The 17,787-nt window shown below is 46.1% G+C and overlaps 2 protein-coding genes across 5 annotated transcripts; both read right to left on the bottom strand.

The window, feature by feature from the left end:
- Positions 1–2,928: 2,928 nt before the first annotated feature.
- Positions 2,929–8,482, bottom strand: LOC136540257 (uncharacterized). 4 transcript variants are annotated; one of them, XR_010779914.1, is made up of 8 exons: positions 8,121–8,482; positions 6,823–6,882; positions 6,064–6,146; positions 5,852–5,916; positions 5,752–5,785; positions 5,608–5,678; positions 3,487–3,652; positions 2,929–3,313 (listed from the first exon to the last, which is right to left on the bottom strand). XR_010779914.1 is itself a non-coding variant. In XM_066532258.1 (8 exons), exons 1-7 carry the CDS (start codon positions 8,398–8,400, stop codon positions 3,562–3,564), a joined length of 684 nt encoding a protein of 227 aa, XP_066388355.1. In that variant the 5' UTR covers positions 8,401–8,482; the 3' UTR covers positions 2,929–3,313; positions 3,556–3,561. The 4 variants fall into 4 exon arrangements, 2 of the variants coding, with proteins under 2 accessions (XP_066388355.1, XP_066388354.1); XR_010779913.1 differs by having other exon boundaries at positions 2,929–3,386; XM_066532258.1 differs by having other exon boundaries at positions 3,556–3,652.
- A 3,320-nt stretch (positions 8,483–11,802) lies between these two features.
- LOC136540258 (IRK-interacting protein-like) lies at positions 11,803–13,844 on the bottom strand. Its single transcript, XM_066532259.1, has 2 exons — positions 13,325–13,844; positions 11,803–13,225 (listed from the first exon to the last, which is right to left on the bottom strand). Exons 1-2 carry the CDS (start codon positions 13,358–13,360, stop codon positions 11,939–11,941), a joined length of 1,323 nt encoding a protein of 440 aa, XP_066388356.1. The 5' UTR covers positions 13,361–13,844; the 3' UTR covers positions 11,803–11,938.
- Between the last annotated feature and the right edge of the window lie 3,943 nt (positions 13,845–17,787).

The raw sequence follows: 17,787 nt of genomic DNA on the forward strand, positions 1-17,787 counted from the left end.
ACACCGCGGTCGCCTCTGCCGTGCCCGAGGGTTCTCCGCTCTTCCCCACGGTCGTCGTCCACTGCGACAGGACGTCCAACCGTCCGGTTAGGCCTTGTTTTAAAGTTTGGGTGTTACGTCGCCTATTATATTGGGTGCACAGAATCCGTTAGTAACATATGAGATAAATTTATTAAACCTAATTAATCTATTATTAGTATATGTGTTAGTGTAACATTACGTTATCAAATAATGGACTAATTAAACTTAAAAGATTTATCTCATAAATTAGTCATAAATTATATAATTAATTATTGTTTAGTCTATATTTAAAATTTTATGTACGATGTCTAAATATTCGACGAATTATCTACGAAACTCAGGGGAGAAACTAAACAGATCGCTGGGCCGCTGGTCCGTCCGTCGTCCGTCACAGCACGTCGTCGTGCCCGTGCCCGGCAGACGGCAGTCAAAGCCTGGCGCCAGCTAACTACAGTACTGTACTACCCGCGCAGTGGCAGCGTGACGGGCACTCCCTGAGACCCTGACGCGGCCGGCGCGGACGACGAGGGAATGGCGATGGCAGGCGGCCTCGGGGGTTGCCAACTGACCAGCGTGCGTCCGGGCGTCTGTCTCGCGTGCACGGTGTGGCAGGTCCTGTTTAGATTTAAAAAAAAATCAACTTAAAGTGTCACATCGAATCTTACTGCAAATGCATAGAGTAGACGAAAAATAAAACTAATTGTATAATTAGATGAGAAATCGCGAGATAAAACTTTCGAACCTAATTAGTTTATAATTAGATACTAATTACCAAATATAAACGAAAATGCCATAATAGCTAAACCCAAAAAATTTTGGCAACTAAACGCGTCGGTCTCTCTAGTCTACGCATGCGCTGAATGGTTTTTTTCCCCTTTTTATTTTAATGTACTTATTTTAAATCAATACTAATAATCTAAAAATATTTATTTTTAGATCTATAGGGCCCCTAGTCTGAGTAGTTTTTAGTCATGTAGAGATATTTTTAATTGGTGAATCTCATTGAAAAATGTGATCTCTAATTCTATAATTACATATTTTTTGAGACAAAATTTGAACATTAAAATTACATATATATATTTTTTAAGACGGAGGAGTAACTTGTTTGATCGCACCAATGACCAAATCATGCTGTCACGTCATATGCACTAATGTTAACATCAATGATCTAATGAGTAGGAGCATTTTTATGTCCTGCTCTTTAGCGTGACTAAGGCCTCGTTTAGATTGCAAATTTTTGCAATCTGGACACTGTAGCACGTTTCGTTTGTATTTAACAAACTTTGTCCGATCATGGATTAACTAGGCTCAAAAGATTCGTCTCGTGATTTACAACCAAACTGTGCAATTAGTTATTTTTTTACCTATATTTAATGCTCCATGTATGTGTCTAAAAATTGATGTGATGGAAAGAGAGTGAAAAAACTTAGAATTTGGAGGTGATCTAAACAAGGCCTAAGTGGTTTTTGTCTCGACACCTTGGTTGGCACCACAGCAAGGAGCCCTAGACCATGCTACACCTTTTTACTACAATCAATGAAATGACACTGACCAATAGATAGGAGTCTGCTCTACGAACATAAGATGCTCGACCGCTAATTATCGCTCATATCATGGATATGTTAATCACCAAAACAAAAACAAGGGATGTATGGTTACCTAAAGAAACACGAAAAGATATCTTAACTAGGTTGTTAGAAACAAGCAAGGACACATTGGGTTCCTCAAACCCTTCAATCACTCATCCCTCCGTAGATGGAACACGAGGTGGTGGAAAAAGGGATAAACCTAACAAAGATTTATGTTAAGTGCTTGTTTAGTTCCCAAAAAGTGCTACAATAGTCATCACATCGAATCTTGCGATACGTGCATGGAGCATTAAATGTAGACGAAAAAAAACTAATGCACAGTTTGGTTGGAAATTGCGCGACGAACGTTTTGAGCCTAATTAGTCCATGATTGAACACTAATTGACAAATAAAAACGAAAGTGCTACAATAGCCAAATTCGCGAACTAAACACGCACTAAGGTGAAGGAGATAGAAGAAAATAGAGAAAATAAATGATATGTAAGTTTACACAAAGCTGATGCACGTGCTCTAAGATAGTTTGTGAGAGTGGAAAAAGGGATAAGCCGACAAATATAAACAAAGATTTATGTTAAGGCGAGGGAGAGAAGAGAAGAAGAGAGAGAAAAGAAGTGATATGTAAGATTATACACAGCTGATGCATGTGCTCTAAGATAGTTTGTGAGAGAAGAAAGTGACCGTGTATTATTGATAGTGTGTGTCTTTGTAACCAACTATTCAGATGAGTGAGCTAAGATAAGCTGTAAATGTCCTTCCAAGTAGCATTGAGTTATATTATTAGACATGCTTTGGCTAAGGTTGGTAGTGATTATCGTGATAAAGGAATATGCCTCGTCCGAAGGAACCTCGTTTTCAATGTACTTGTCTAGCCTTTTAAAAAATAACTTCTCTTATTATTATTTGATTTGATCCACAAAACTCAACATATTTGTTGCAAGAAATGTAAACAATTCATTTTAGTGAACAGCACAAGGCCAAGTACCATACATTTTTGAAGCATCTAATTCTAAAGTAGGTCATCTGCTATTGTTGCGTTACAATCTCTCTGTGTTGGGGGTGTTTTTTTTTTTTTTTGATCATAGGGGGGGATTTTACTGTATTGATGAACGGGCGATGACCATTACCCTATAGGTGCCTAGATGGTGCAATTCTGATGGCAGTTCGAACTGGCGGACTGGCAACCAACGGTGGATCAGTAATTCAGTATGGTCCTAGGCTCCTAGCCCGTGAGTCCGTGGCTCCGTGAGCAGTGATGAACTGGTGACCTCCGATGCCCCATGGCCTGGTACAGTGGAGCCTTATTTTCAATACTCAAAAGTCAGAACTTCAGGCATACCCCATGCTCATTGATACTGTATGACGCTGTCTCTCGTCACTGCATAACTCAGCTACCAGTGGACGCCAAAAAACATGTCCAATGTTCAGCTAGTCACACAATGACGCTCTTCAACGGGCGTCGCTGACCCCAAATTTTGCTAATAATTGTTTACAGTTTGACAGATGAACCCTCAGTTACACATGAATACTAACTATCTGATATTCTGATCAAGTTCAGGACCAGGACAACTGATGGCAAGTGTTAGGACCAAAGCAGTGTTTCCCGTCAGGGGCCGGTCCCCAATGGACGAAACAAAAACTGGAGATGCCTATGAAACTCTTCACCAAGATGCCTTCAGCAAGTCCGACCCTTGTTTTTCGTCGGTCTGTGTACACCAAGTGCAGTAAGGATCAGCAGAATGCTTTTGCTACCCCAAGAACAAGCTGAGCAAATGGCACCTGTCAAAGACTCAGGTGCATCTCAATCAATAAAGCGTTCGAATTAACTTTTAAACGGACGACAAAGAGAGATTAGAGAATAAGAAACAGCGGTAGTTACCCCGCTGAAATATTGTTAATGCCCACCGGGGAATGACACAAAACAGAAAGACGGGTCTGTGCAAGATACCTTGCATCAATCCCAGCTAGTTCTGTTACGTCTAAATTCCTTCTTCTGTGAAATCACCTTCTTATTCTGAAGTCTCTTCCTTTCAGCGGCTGCAGCACTGTAATTACCAACGGAACAATAAAATTACCACTGTGATTTGCCCAAAAAATGGAACGTTTAATCTTTGCAGTCAAGAAACATCCTATATCAAATTTTGAGTACGAGTGAAATAGTAAAGATTTAGCCATTACAACTACAGACGGTTTCTATGATCTCCTGAAGAAACAACCCAAACGTTCTGAACAATAAATTACTAGCAACTGCAGTGCCATTCTTAAGCAACTGCAGTGCCATTCTTAACTGTAACTACTAGTAGTGATATGATACACTTAAAACAAAAACACTAATCTACACAATTTATGCATTTGACATTGGAAAGTGCAATATTGAACTCTGGAGAGAGTTAATAGACTTTAAGTATGATACTAACAATAAGAACATTTTTCAATCGAGAACTAGTGGCGCCTCTAATTTTTTTAAAGGGTTCATGCGGGCTGCTCAAGCGACCAGAATGGGCTTTAGGTGGAAGATTGGTGATGGAAAGAAAATTCGCTTTTGGGAAGATAACTGGCTGGGTACCTCAAGCATAGCTATTCAGTATTATAGACTGTACAGGTTGGTCAATGAGCATAATATCACTGTTTGTGATGCTTGGGATGGTTTAAATCTTAAATGCACCTTTAGGAGGACTTTTGATGGTGTTTTGGAACAGCAGTGGTTAGAGATCTTGAATTTGGCTTCTACTATAGTTTTCAGTCAGGAGGAAGATGCTATGATTTGGCAGTATAATTCAAATGGCATCTACTCAACACAGTCCCTTTATAAAATTATTAACTTTAGAGGAGTCCAGCCTGTGTTTGTGTCCGCTGTGTGGGATATCAAAGTCCCTCCTAGAGTTCACTTTTTCTTGTGGTTGCTATCCAAAAACAAGGTTCTTACCAGAGACAACCTGAGTAAGAGAAGAAAGTTAGATGATGTCTCGTGTCTTTTCTGTTGTGAATTGGAATCTGTTTTGCATTTGTTTTTTGAGTGTGCCGTTGCTGCACAGCTCTGGTGTGTGCTCTCTGATATTTTTCAAGTAAATTTAGGGGGTTCCTTTGAGTCTATTGGATAATTTTGGCTTAGCAATAGAAGGCATGTGGTGTTGAACTTAGTCACCTCTGCTGCTCTTTGGAGCTTATGGAAGCTAAGAGATGACCTTTATTCTCAGAATGTAGGCTGGAAAGGGATGGATATCCTGCTGAACAAGATTGCTTTTATGGCACAGAATTGGCTAATTTGTGCCCGGAGAACAAAAGGGATGCTCTGTCAAGAATTGTTCTGGAGATCAAGAGGAAAGCTTCTATAACTCTGTGGCTTCCTCCCTGAAGAACATGGTGGGTCTGAACGTGTCTCTGGAGAAGTTGCAAGTGATGGGACAGGATGCAGAGTTATCTCAAGATGAAGCCGGATCTGGTTCCTCCTCCGGATGCAATCCAAGACTGGGGCGCCTGCAGGCTGGTTTGAGTTTCTGTCTGTCAGTCTTGTATGGGTGTGGTGCAGCGTCTGTAAGTCGTTCTGTTGGTTAGCCTGTGGTGCAGCCGACGGGTGAATTGTCCAGAACTGTGGGAGATTTTGCTGTTTTCAGTTTTTAGGGTCAATCAGTAGGTTGAGGTGCATCAGGTCTATCTGGAGTGTGAGGATTTGGTGGATGATACTTTCAGAGCTGTAAGGATTTTGCTGTCTTTTAATGAAAGTTAAAAGATGGGGGGCATCAGCCATTGAACTCTAAAAAAAAGTGCAATATTGAAGCATCTCAAAGTAAGTCCATGAAATATCTGAAAGATATGATCGTCAATAATGCAGAACTACCAGGAACTTTAGAGTATGAGAAGTTTAAGAAAATCATATACGGTGTTCCTTTAATTCAATTCTGGAGAAATTATTGAGCACTTTGGTGCAGTCTATCTCATATAAGAACTACTAATTGACACATGACTTAGGAGGAAGCAACTGGTGAAAGAAACAGCTTACATTTTTTCAATCCTTTTCTTTTGGTCTTCTGTTGGGGGTGGAGGAACATATGATGCAGCATCAATGATTGCCTGTTCAAGATAGATTTGTGGAGTAAGGCAAGTGATCTAGCCCTAGAAAAAAAATGAAATGGAAGAAGCATACCTGTATTTTCTGCAATGCATCTTCAATGTTGCCCCTAAGATGACAAAATCGTATCAATTGCAATAAAAAATGACTAAAAGGATAATAGAACTATAATTACTTCTGTGTTCTAGTTTTTGTAGAAGATATAACAAGCTCTCCATCTTTATTTATCCTGTTCTTCTCCTGTACATAAAGAGAACTCAAAATATAAACAATCTGTTCACAGGATTTAGAAAAGAGATATGAAAGGAATTAATAAAATGCATATAAGACTAGATGATTATAAAAGAGTGTAAGGAAACAGTAGTTACATAAGGAGGTTTCTTTTACCGCTTGTAATATTCGTTCCTTGATTCTCTCCCCAAGCCAGAGAGCTTGCTTAACATTGAATCGCATGTCAACCTTTGTGTTAACTGTAAGATGGTAGTGGGACTTTAGAACAAAGAGGCAAAAATTAAGCTGTGACTTATTTAAGTAATTGACTGATTATTACTCAGATATCTCTGAGTTTGTTAGAGGAAACCATGCATCAATTAGGAAATTTACTAGTATTAGGAACCTTATGCTTAGGAATATAAATTGGATATGATCTGTTGGCTGGCTGGTGCCTAAATACTATACACTATATAGGCAGGACATGCCTGCAAGGGAGATCGAACAATCAAGAAGCAACATAGCAATGAGCTTTGCCTACCCAAACTAGGTTATGATAAAAAAAACTCTTCTCAACAGGAGAAGCCATCGCCAGAGGGTGGTCAGCCCTTATTTTGCCATATTCATCAGCCAAAAGAGTTTAAGCACATCGAAGTATGGCCAACAACAATTATCTAATGAATGTTCTTTAAAAAAACAAGTATCTAATATTCTAATCTAATAAATAAGAATGAAAATTAGAAAAAGAGAAAAATACATGCTATTGAGTGATTGAGATCTGAATGAAGCATGCCACTCATTAAATTCTGAATGCAGAAACAGGAGGAAGAGAATACAAATGTAAATAAATGTCAATACGATGATTAAACACATGAGAAACTGGCACCAATGGTCTATATGCAATGAAAAAAAAAGAGAATGTGGAAAAGATGAAACCTTTATTAACATTCTGACCACCAGGACCACCACTTCTTGCAAAATTAACAGTAACATGATCTGCAGATAAAATGGAGTTAGAACAAATTTTGGCAATTCAAGCACTAATTAGACATGGTCATCAAATTTCAAAAATCATTTCATAACACTGAAAATATTTCATGTTGGACCCATATAATTATCGAGACAGGAAACCACCATAAGTTCTAATTACATGGATATTATAGTCTTCCAGTCCCATCTACAGTTCTACAGATATTGCAGTTGATGGCATACCAAATCCACTCAGGTTCATAGAAAGAGCTCTCAATCGTCTTCTGTTGCACAGGTAACATCTTCATCTTCAACAATATGTGACAAGAAAATGCATTCTCAATTGCAACTAACCCAGAACATCGCAGAAGATGTTGTGTTTATACTGTCTTATGAACACAAAATACAGTTCGAGACATTGATTTACAAGCCAAAACTCATTATCACCTCAACCATCCCACACTTTCCATGTTTTCTCTTGTACTCTATCCTTTTTTGGAAGTGAGTAAAGACCCCATTTCCATTACTGTACTAACAGAAATACAAGCGGTCTGATAACCAGAAAAAGAAGGGAGAAAACAGCGCCGGGCAGATGTACTAGGACTAACCTACTTGATTCAAGCAACTAGCCTAGCACTATAACCCATGCAAACACAGTTTAAAGGGCACAACATCCAGAACAAAAGCAGCTACAAGCTCCCTGGACAGTTCAACACCATTGAACAGAATATGTAAACACCATGGCAAAAGGCCAGTTTCATGAAGTAACTTGTACCCTCATCTGCTTTTGTAAGGTTCATTAACTTGCATTCTACAGAACCGGCAGTTTCTAATCAAAGAACGACACACTGATAAAAGATCATACCAATCATGTTCACAGCTTGTTTGTAAAGTGAAATGAACTTAGCATGGAATTAATGAATTAGTAGCAGATACATTTAAATCACACAGACAACTCCCTGGGGGTAACCATTTCGGTCAAATGAACTTACCACATACGCCCACAAGTTATTATGCAAATAGGATTTCTACAGGCTTGAGCCCTGAGGAGACCCAGTGCAAAGCTCCTATAACAGTTGCATACAGTGCCCCTTGTGATCATAATAAGTATTAACGCCGGATTATCGACTATGAACTGTGGTACATAAGCTGCAGACTACACCAGGTTTGATGCTAGGGCGTGACATTGACATTCTGAAATCAATAAGGGTTCTGGGACCGATTGGAAGGCAGAATGAGGATTGAGGCCAGCTGTAGTTAATTACCCAGGGTGATCTTGGGGGCAGGGTCGGAGCCCGCCGACGCGGCGCGCTCCTCGGCGTCCCGTAGCACCTGCTGCGTCAGAGCCAGCCGAGCCGACACCTTCTTGCCCCCGTCTTCGCCGGCCCCAGCCGCCGAGCACCGAAGGCGTACGAGCCCGGTCCGGCCAACGGCCAGGTTCAGGCCCAGGCTCGGGACAGGGCATGGAGGAGCCTGGAACAGGAGGGAGGAAACGTGGCGGAAACCGAACCGCAGGAGGCTGCCGCCCCGCATGGCGGTCGCCATTAGTCAGCGTGTGGAGGAAGGCGGAGCGGCGGAACCAGAGAGCTCGGCCGCACGGCGAACGGGTGAAGGCGAAGCGAAAGGAGGCAGCAACAGCAACCAATTGCTTGGGCTTTTCTATAGTTTCGTTTGTTTTGCTGCCTGGGCTGACTTGAGATCTAGCCCATCTGGAGGGCTTCTGCTAATTGGGCCGAACTTACTTTCTTTTTTTAAAAAAAACTTTGTTGGCTCTATGGCCTTTCATTACCGATCACCTGACTCAGCCAAATCGTGCGTCACTTTGACACTTACACGGTGTAGGAGGGGGGCCAGTCCATATGTGTGACTGTCTCGGGTCCCAACTTAAACTCAACTTCGCAATCTCGTGCGCAGACGAGTTAATACATCATGGAATAAGAGTTACATTTGGGCTTACAAAATGATCAGCAATCTACGAATGTCCCTAAAGACCCATACCGATGGGCGCTCGGTCTAGGGAGTCCAACGTGATCGCTTCCTTCAAGATGCTTGGGTCCACCTCCACCTGAACACGAGATATGCCATACATTTCCGCCGTCTTCAGGGCTTTTCAAACAACTCACAACTTCTGCCATCAGTGCATCTAGAACAACCCCAGCATTCCCCGCTCCGACCACCACATGATCACCGGCATGGTCTCTAAGGCCTTGTTTAGTTCCACCCCAAAATCCAAAAAGTTGCTACAGTACCTATCACATCGAATGTTTGTGGTCCGTGCATGGAGCATTAAATGTAGACGAAAAGAAAAACTAATTGCACAGTTTGGTGGGAAGTTGCGAGACGAACGTTTTAAGCCTAATTAGTCAATGTTTGGATACTATTTGCCAAATAAAAACGAAGGTGCTACAGTAGCCCCAAAATCCAAATTTCGCGAACTAAACAAGGGCTAAAGATAAAACCCCAAGCACCATTCCCAGTCGCTTTCACATAAGCACCATCAGTGTTGATCTTCAGAATACCTAGGGGAGGCCTCGACCATTTCGGCTTCGGCATGACAGCAGGCTTCTGTGTAGTTCCTTGTTTCTTTAGCAAGCCAGCCACCTTAAGAGTAGCTTGATCCACTCTGTTCGCTTGTTGGTTTCAGCCAATCCAAACCAACCAGCCAACAGTATTTTCCTCTCACAATAAACCAGCACCAGCCAGCCCAAACCAGCCCAGAAACCAACCATCCGTGCTCAGAGGTGGTTCACCGGCATTCAACTTGTTCCTTGCATCCCACAGTTTCCACAGCAGCATGCTGACTCGCATTGACTAAAAAGCACTGATGACTTGTCTTTGTTGATCATCTGACCTGAACACTCCTGATACACTTGGCCCTTGTTTAGTTCCTGAAAAGTTTTCCCAAAAAGTGCTACAGTACCTGTCACATCGAATCTTGCGGTACGTGCATGGAGCATTAAATGTAGACGAAAATAAAAACTAATTGCACAGTTTGGTTGGAAATTGCGAGACGAACGTTTTGAGCCTAATTAGTCCATAATTGAACACTAATTACCAAATAAAAACGAAATTACTACAGTAGCCAAATTTCGCACTTTTCGCGAACTAAACGCGCGCTTGGAGCACATGTGCAGATAAGTGGCATTCTCTCTATTTGCTTTTAAGAGAAGTGAAGCATCATTTGCAAACAGCAAGTGAGCGCGCGTTTAGTTCGCGAAAAGTGCGAAATTTGGTTACTGTAGTAATTTCGTTTTTATTTGGCAATTAATGTTCAATCATGGACTAATTAGGCTCAAAACGTTCGTCTCGCAATTTTCAACAAAACTGTGCAATTAGCTTTTATTTTCGTCTACATTTAATGCTCCATGCATGTACGGCAAGATTCGATGTGACGGGTACTGTAGCATTTTTTGGAAAAACTTTTCGCAAACTTAACAAGGGCTGAGTAATGATGTGTGCATTAGCACATATAGTAATTCCCTGCAGCCTGCCTTCCACCTCCGCTATATTGAACATAGATGAGAATCCCTCAGCGCATAATAGGAACTTTCTGATGGTGATTTACCACCTCTCTAGACCATTTTTCCCATAAAACACAAATCACTAGCTCATGACAAGAAAATCCAATAATTAATAGCTAAACTCATAGGTTTTATTATATGTTTTTTCAAAAAAAAAAATCATTCCCGTCTCTTCATAAGTTATGTACACAATATTTTCTTATATGTCAAATTTCTTCTGTAAAACCAATTATTAAGAAGATAAGAAATTGGCAAGCGTGATGGCTAAAGAAAAATGCACAACCAAAAGGCCAAAGACACGTGCCTGACGGTTATGCAGCGTGTTCACTTGGTCGTATTTGACTTATAAGCCATGACTTATCAGTCAACGAACAATATTTTTCTCTCACACCAAACCAGTCAACAGTACTTTCAGTTATGGCTTATAAGTCAAACCAGCCCAAATAAACAGTACGATGATAGCTGGAGGGTCCAATCAACCTATTCCATTGGGATCTGTGATGGGAAAGTTTCAAGCTTCCAAGGTTGGTCATCTCAGGGCAGTCCCAATGGCGCATTGATGATGGTTTCTATTCTCATTAAATGACTTGCCACGTAGGCAAAATGCTGACATGGTAACGTAATTAATAAAGAAAGAGAGCAAAAATCATAGAAATGGTTTCTTCATGAAGAAATCAGGTCTACTCTTGACCCAATGCACCAAAAAACCATGAAATCGCCATTGGGGAGAAACCACCAGTTTCTAGGGAGCTCGTGTCGCACTCCTATTGGAGGAAGAAGATAGAGTTGGAAGAGAGAAAGAGAAAATAGTTATTACTCATAGAAACCATGGGTTGGAAAGCAGTACTTTTTTGATGCGGTATCATATGTTATAGAAACTACTAGTTTCTTTCATTAGGACTGCCCTCGTGCCGCAACGCGGCAACGTCGCACTCGTGCAAATGCAGCTTCGGCCAAACAAAAGAATCTGATGTGTGGTGGGACTCAAACTTACATATAAATCAAAATTAACATAAACTGTTCGTGATTAAGGGGATTGCTATAATCCAGGCGCCTGAAATTTGGTTTTTTTTTTCAGGCGACCATCTCAGCGATTGGATCAAGATCCAACACCCCAGCTGATGTAGCCCCCTGTTCATCTTCTTCATGGACCGTCTTGCCGGAGGGGACCGAGGAGGAGGAGGAGCCGCCGCTAGAACACGTGGGAGCAGGGCACGGGGCGCGACGCCCGAGCGGGCGCGTCGGGGAGGAGACACCGCCGCTGCTGGAGTGAAGGGAAAGAGGAGGCGCGGAGAGCGTCGCCTGAGCGTCCGCCCAGATCTCAGGCGTTTGAGATACAGGAGATGTGCGTGATTAATGACCCTGTTCGTTTGAGCTACTTTTCAGGCATATAATAGTATTTTTCTCTCACACCATTTTAGCATAAGCATCAGCATAAGTCAAATTTCAGCATAAGCGAACAGGACCAATAATCCAACCCCATATTCACACAAGCAGCAGTAAACGGCTAAACGCAGATCATCGTGTTTTTAACGAACACAAGTAAAATCCCCGTGTTCTTTCTACCTGTGCAGCAACCCTACCCTACTGCTCTTACAGCTACCAACCACGTCTGTAGCACTCCCATTCATGTCACTACAGCTACTCCCCAACCCCACGCTGCCGTTGGCGCTGCTCCCGCCATCTCTGTGGCCGCCGGTGCGGCCGTTACTGCTGCTGTAGAAGCACACGACCCTGCACTTCACCACGCCCGCGCCGGCCAGGTAGACGTGGAACCCTGGCGCCACCATCATCTTCACGCTGGCCGGTTCCAGCCTCCCCGCCCGGCTGGTCGCGGCGTCCTCCATGAACCGCGGGTCGAAGCGCGCGCCTCGCTCCGCGCGCACAACGGGGAGCGGCGGGTGGACGGACCGCGCCAGGAGGCGGACGCCCCACACGCCCTTGGCGGCAAGGAAGAAGGCCTGCAGCAGCGGCTCGGGCCACGCCCGCGCGCGCGCCCACCCGAGCGAGGACACCACCTCGCTCATCTTGGCGTCGCAGAAGCGGCTGAGCCCGTCGCTGTAGTGCTTGGTGCCGTGGAGCAGGACCTCCTCCCACGTGAGCACCGCGATGGCGTGGTACGCCGCGAGGTTGGCCTGGCACCGGCCCGCCGGGTCCGGGGTGTGGACGTCGGCGTCGGTGTCGAGCTCGAAGTCGGCGTGGAAAGCGCGGTTGAGGAAGCTCTGGAGGCTCGGGCCGGGGCTGGAGGGGCTGCGAAGGTGGGTGGACAGCGCGCTCGCGAGGTTCCGCACGGCGGCGCGCGCGGTGGAGACGGCGTGGAGGAAGGAGTCGACGGGGAAGGCGGCGGCGGCCGCGGGGGTCGGGAGCACGCGCGACTCGAGGCGCGCGAGCTTGAGCTCCAGCTCGGCAAGGGAGTGCTTCAGGCGCGTGGTCTCCTCCAGCGCCTCGTCCCGCGTGCGCGTGGCCGCGGCGAGCCGGCGGGAGAGGTCGGCCGCGGCGAGGCGCCACTGCTCGACGTCCCCGGCGGGAGAGGCCGACGTGGCCGACGGCGACGAGCGCGGGGTGGAGCGGCGGGTGAGGGAGACGAACAGCGAGCGGATGACGGCGCCGGGCGACGCCGGCGCGAGGGCGCGCTGCTTGAAGCGGCAGTCGGAGCAGGACACCGCCGCGACGTACGCCGCCGGGTCGGCGGCCGCGTCGCCGCTGCCCTTGGCCCCGCGGGGTGTTTTCTTGCTGGCGCCGCCGTGGCCGTGGTGGAGCGGCGTCGGGACTTGCGCGTACTTCTTGTCGGCCTTCTCCGGCGCCGCCTTGGTGCCGCCTCGCTGCTGCTGCTGCTTCGGCTCCGAGGCCTGACGGCGCACCATTGTGCAGTGAACGACTCAGCTACTCAGGCAGGCACGGCAGAACCGTCGTAACAGAGGACGAGGAGAGGAGGGAGGCATACTTACAGCGGTGGGCAAGGGTGGAGAAGGAGACGAGACCATGGCCACCGCGGATGGAGCGCTACCTCCTGCGTGATACGTACAGCTCTGCGATGCTCCTCTTTTGATTGGGATCTGACTGACTTTAGGGGTTCTCACTTGTAGCTTGCTGTGTGAGGCCGGCGGTCGGTAGTGGAGCGGGCGCCCGTCCCGTCGTCCCCGTGTGCCTTGTGGCGGTGGCGAGGTCGCGATAGCGCTGTGGCCTGTGGGGCGCTCGCTGTGGTGGTGATGATGGTGTGCTCCCGCGTCCGCGTGGGACAGGTCGTTTTTTGGGGGTTGGCTTCTCGCTCACGGGGTCGGGATGAGGGGGATGGGCCGCGGCGCGGGACGCCGGGACTTGAACGCCGGTCAGGTCGGGTCGTTGGTGCGTGGTTAATGCCCTGCTCCCGTCTTCCCCTCCTCTCGTCCTCCCTGAATCTTTATTAGCATCTCAAAGTACTGTCTCAAAGTACTGTCTCCAAGTAGAGCCACAGTAATATGTTTTTTAGGAGTATTCTCTTGCCCTTTAATCCGGATCTCCGTAGCTCCTGCATTCTTGGAGAGCATCAGGCAGGGCCAAACGAAACTATAGAAAACTGTTGCTAGTACGTACATCCTACGTACGCTTCCTGTTCCGGTGCTCCCTCGTACCGTCCGTCGCAGCGTGTCACGCCAAAGCGTCTGTCGAGACACGAGTACTCGAAGCACATACGTGCTACGGTCACATACTTCTACTGCATTTACAGATCCTGTTCACGTCTATCATGCGAGTTACGGGGCTCGGTGAGTAACGAAACGAAGCGCAAGACAAGAAGAAGAGAAGCCAGCACTTGGCAGGAGGAGTCCGGGCCCGGAGCTCGATCTGGACCGGCATCGCCCGCCTGGCTTGAATGTATTCGGAGCCGAGTGTGGTGGGGTGGAGACACGATCCGTAGTCCGAGCGGCGAAGTGAATGCCACCTTTGGTCCTGTTGGATGCGGCTGAAAAATACGGTTCGTTAGTCTGTAAGAGAAAAATATTTTTAATCTGTTAATAGTACAACCCAACGTCCTCGCGATGGCGATGCCATGCCAGTCGCACTCGCACGACGCCGACCGCCCGGCTCTCCCCTGTCACTCGCAGCAGACTTGCAGCGCGCGGGGACGATGTCTGCGAATGGCTCGCGCAGGCTGATTGCAGGCTGATTCCACCCAAGCCAAAGCGCACAGTTCACAGTTCACACTTCAGGGCAGAGGCCAGAGGGCCAAGGGCCGCAGCGTTCGATCAGGGAGACACTCGACAAGGACGACAACCCACAGCGCCCTGGTCGGTTGGCTGAAAAAAAAAATTATCAATATTAATTTATCGAGAGAAAAATACTATTTCATAATTAAAAAATAGTGTACAATGCTGATCGCTGAGTAGGCAATTTCATAGTTGATGTATCAGATGAGAATCAACAGATGCATAGTACATCTCATGACGTAGCAGATGAAATTGATATATTTCATTATATTAAAAAACTAGTACATGATAGTAATGTCATTGTAGTGATGCTTAACCTTAGGTACGTTCCACTATACCAGCATGACCTGACGCCTTCTGCGAGTTCTGTACCTGTGACCGTGAGTTAAGTTAATGAACCAGCGGCCAGCGCCCCTTTTTCAGCGCACAAATAATATTTTTATCTCATAACAAATTAACTAACAGTACTTTCGATCATAACTTATCAGCCAAGCGAACAAGACAGTCATGTTCCAGTGGCTGCTACTAGTACTGTGACACCGTATGAATTGAAAGGTTCTTAATTTTCTTAAACTTGTACTATATGACATTTGCGAGTCCCGAACTGCTGGATCTGCGCCATGTTCGTTTGGGTTTGTTTAGTTTATAAGCCGTGTTTTTTTAGCCAACAAATAATATTTTTCTCTCACACCAAATCAACCAACAGTACTTTTAACCATGGCTTATCAGCCAAACAAGTCCAAACGAACATGACGCTGATATCTTCGCAATTATTGCGTGCATTTGACACTCTAGACGTCGTGGCACAAACACGAGTACAAGACACAGGTGAAATGATTCAAGTTCTTCGTAATGTTGAAGAAGATGCCATGGCATTGCCTTGTGCCTTGGTCCTCGGCTCCTCCCCAATCCCCACTGATGAATGCCGCGACCGCGAGCCATCTTGCGACTAAGCATATCTTGTTCACGTCCACGATGCAATAGAGAATTCTTCTGCTTTACCTAAAAGTAAATGGTTTATAATATTTTTTTTACTGTGAGAACTTACCAAAACACATAACCATGTTCCACATTTCAGGCTGCTAAGTACCAGAGCTAGACAGAGATGGGGAACGCTAAAGGGATTTTTTTAACACAAACCCTAAAGGGAAATGGAAACGGCGGCAGCGGAATAGGGTCATCGAAGAGAGGCTTGTGAAAATGGATGCAGAAGCTTGTGTTAGGCCTTCCGCAGCGTTGCACTCGAGTGATGCCAAGAGAAGAAAGAGAAGATTTTGGCTTCGCTCCTCACATTGCAAGCAGCGAAGCTAAATTTTGGCTTCGCTCCTCACATTGCAAGCAGCGAAGCTAACTCGAAGTGATGTCTGTAAAATGGGGAGCGGCACAAGTACGTTCACCGATGCCGAGCGATGCCCAATCAATAAAATAACAGGAGGAAATGGGATATTTATATATTTGCCACCCTTACGATTGGCTCCTACAGACTTGCCAGCTTTAGAACGACAATTATAGATTTGCCACCCAAATCACGATGGTGCTACATATTTGCCCGTTTTAATGTCGTGGCAGTACACCTCAGTTTGCCACGGTGGATTGGCTTAGGAAAAAGACCTCCCTATCCTCCACTCTATTTTTTCTCATCCCGGGCCTGTCGCCTCTCGAGTCGTCCCCTTCCCCCGTTCTCCACCCGCGACGGAAAGGGGAGCAGGTCCGCTCGCGGTAGCCCGGAATCCCGCGACAGGCAGAGGAGAAGCCCCGCGCAACCGGCGCCGAGCCCTTCGTCCGTCCCGAATCCTCCTCCTCTCCCGTTCGCCGGTCGCTCGCGCCCTCTCTTCCCCGTTCTTCTCCCACGCCCCTGCTCTCGGCTACAGCGGCTGGTACGGCGAGGTGGGCTGCAGGACGGTGGCCGAAAGTTGACCCCGATCTGCACTTCCACAACCCCGAACCCAAGCAGGTTTGACCACGCACTTCTGAAGGGTCGAGATGGCGGACTAGAGGGGGGGTGAATAGTCTTTTCTAAAATTAATCGCGTCGGCTAACCGAAACTAGTGCGGAATTATAACTATCGGTCTAGCCAAGACTACACCCCTCTATCTATGTTCTCTAGCACCTTGCAAAGATACTAAATATGCAACTAAGGTGCCGGGCTAGCTAGAGCTCTCCTAAACAATTCTAGGAGCAAGGTTACACAAACCTATGCCACTAGTACTTTAAGCAACAAGGGAGCTCCTACACATGCTAGTAAGCAAAAGCACAAAGCTAACTAAGCTCACTAGCAATGCTCAATAACAAGGCAACCAATGCCTAATTAGAGAGCGCAAATACTTAGCTACACAAACTAAGCAATGTGACTAACAAGGTTACTAAAACCAAATTAGCCACGCAAGGGAGCTACTTCTATGCTACACAAGCAAGAAGGTAATTAGCAAGCTACACAAGCTATCTAATTACAAGAGCAACTACACAAGCTTAATATGTATAAAAGTAATTGCAAGCTTGTGTAACGGGGATGCAAACCAACGGGAAGAACAAGGTTGACACGATGATTTTTCTCCCGAGGTTCACGTGTTTGCCAACACGCTAGTCCCCATTGTGTCGACCACTCACTTGGTGGTTCGGTGGCTAATTAGCATCACCCGCTAAGCCCGCACGTCGGACACCGCAAGAACCTACCCCTTGAGTGAGGGTAGCTCAATGACACGCTTTACTAGAGTTGCTCTTCGCGGCTTCCGCGGGGCGAGCACAATGCCCCTCACAAGCACTTCTCCGGAGCGCCGCACAAGCTTCTTACGCGCTTCGACGGAGACCACCACCAAGCCATCTAGGAGGTGGCAACCTCCAAGAGTAACAAGCACCACCGGCTTGCAACTCGATCACCTAGTGCCACTCGATGCAACCTCACGATGCAATCGCACTAGAATCGCTCACTCACACAATCGAATGATCACTATCAAGTATATGTGTGATGGAGGGCTTCCAAGCACTCACAAGCATGGACACTAAGTCCCTTGATGTGCTCAACACCAGCCATAGCCGAAGGCCATTTCTATTTATAGCCCCAAGGGCTAAACTAGCCGTTACCCCTTCACTGGGCAACGGTCGGGCCGACCGGATGCTCCGGTCATGTTGACCGGACGCTGGACCTCAGCGTCCGGTCGCCCGTAGACGACCACGTGTCTCGATTCCAACGGTCACTTGACCTGACCGGACGCAGCAGCTTTAACTGA

The sequence above is a fragment of the Miscanthus floridulus genome, chromosome 2, assembly GCF_019320115.1.
Source record: "Miscanthus floridulus cultivar M001 chromosome 2, ASM1932011v1, whole genome shotgun sequence".
Lineage (NCBI taxonomy): Eukaryota > Viridiplantae > Streptophyta > Magnoliopsida > Poales > Poaceae > Miscanthus > Miscanthus floridulus.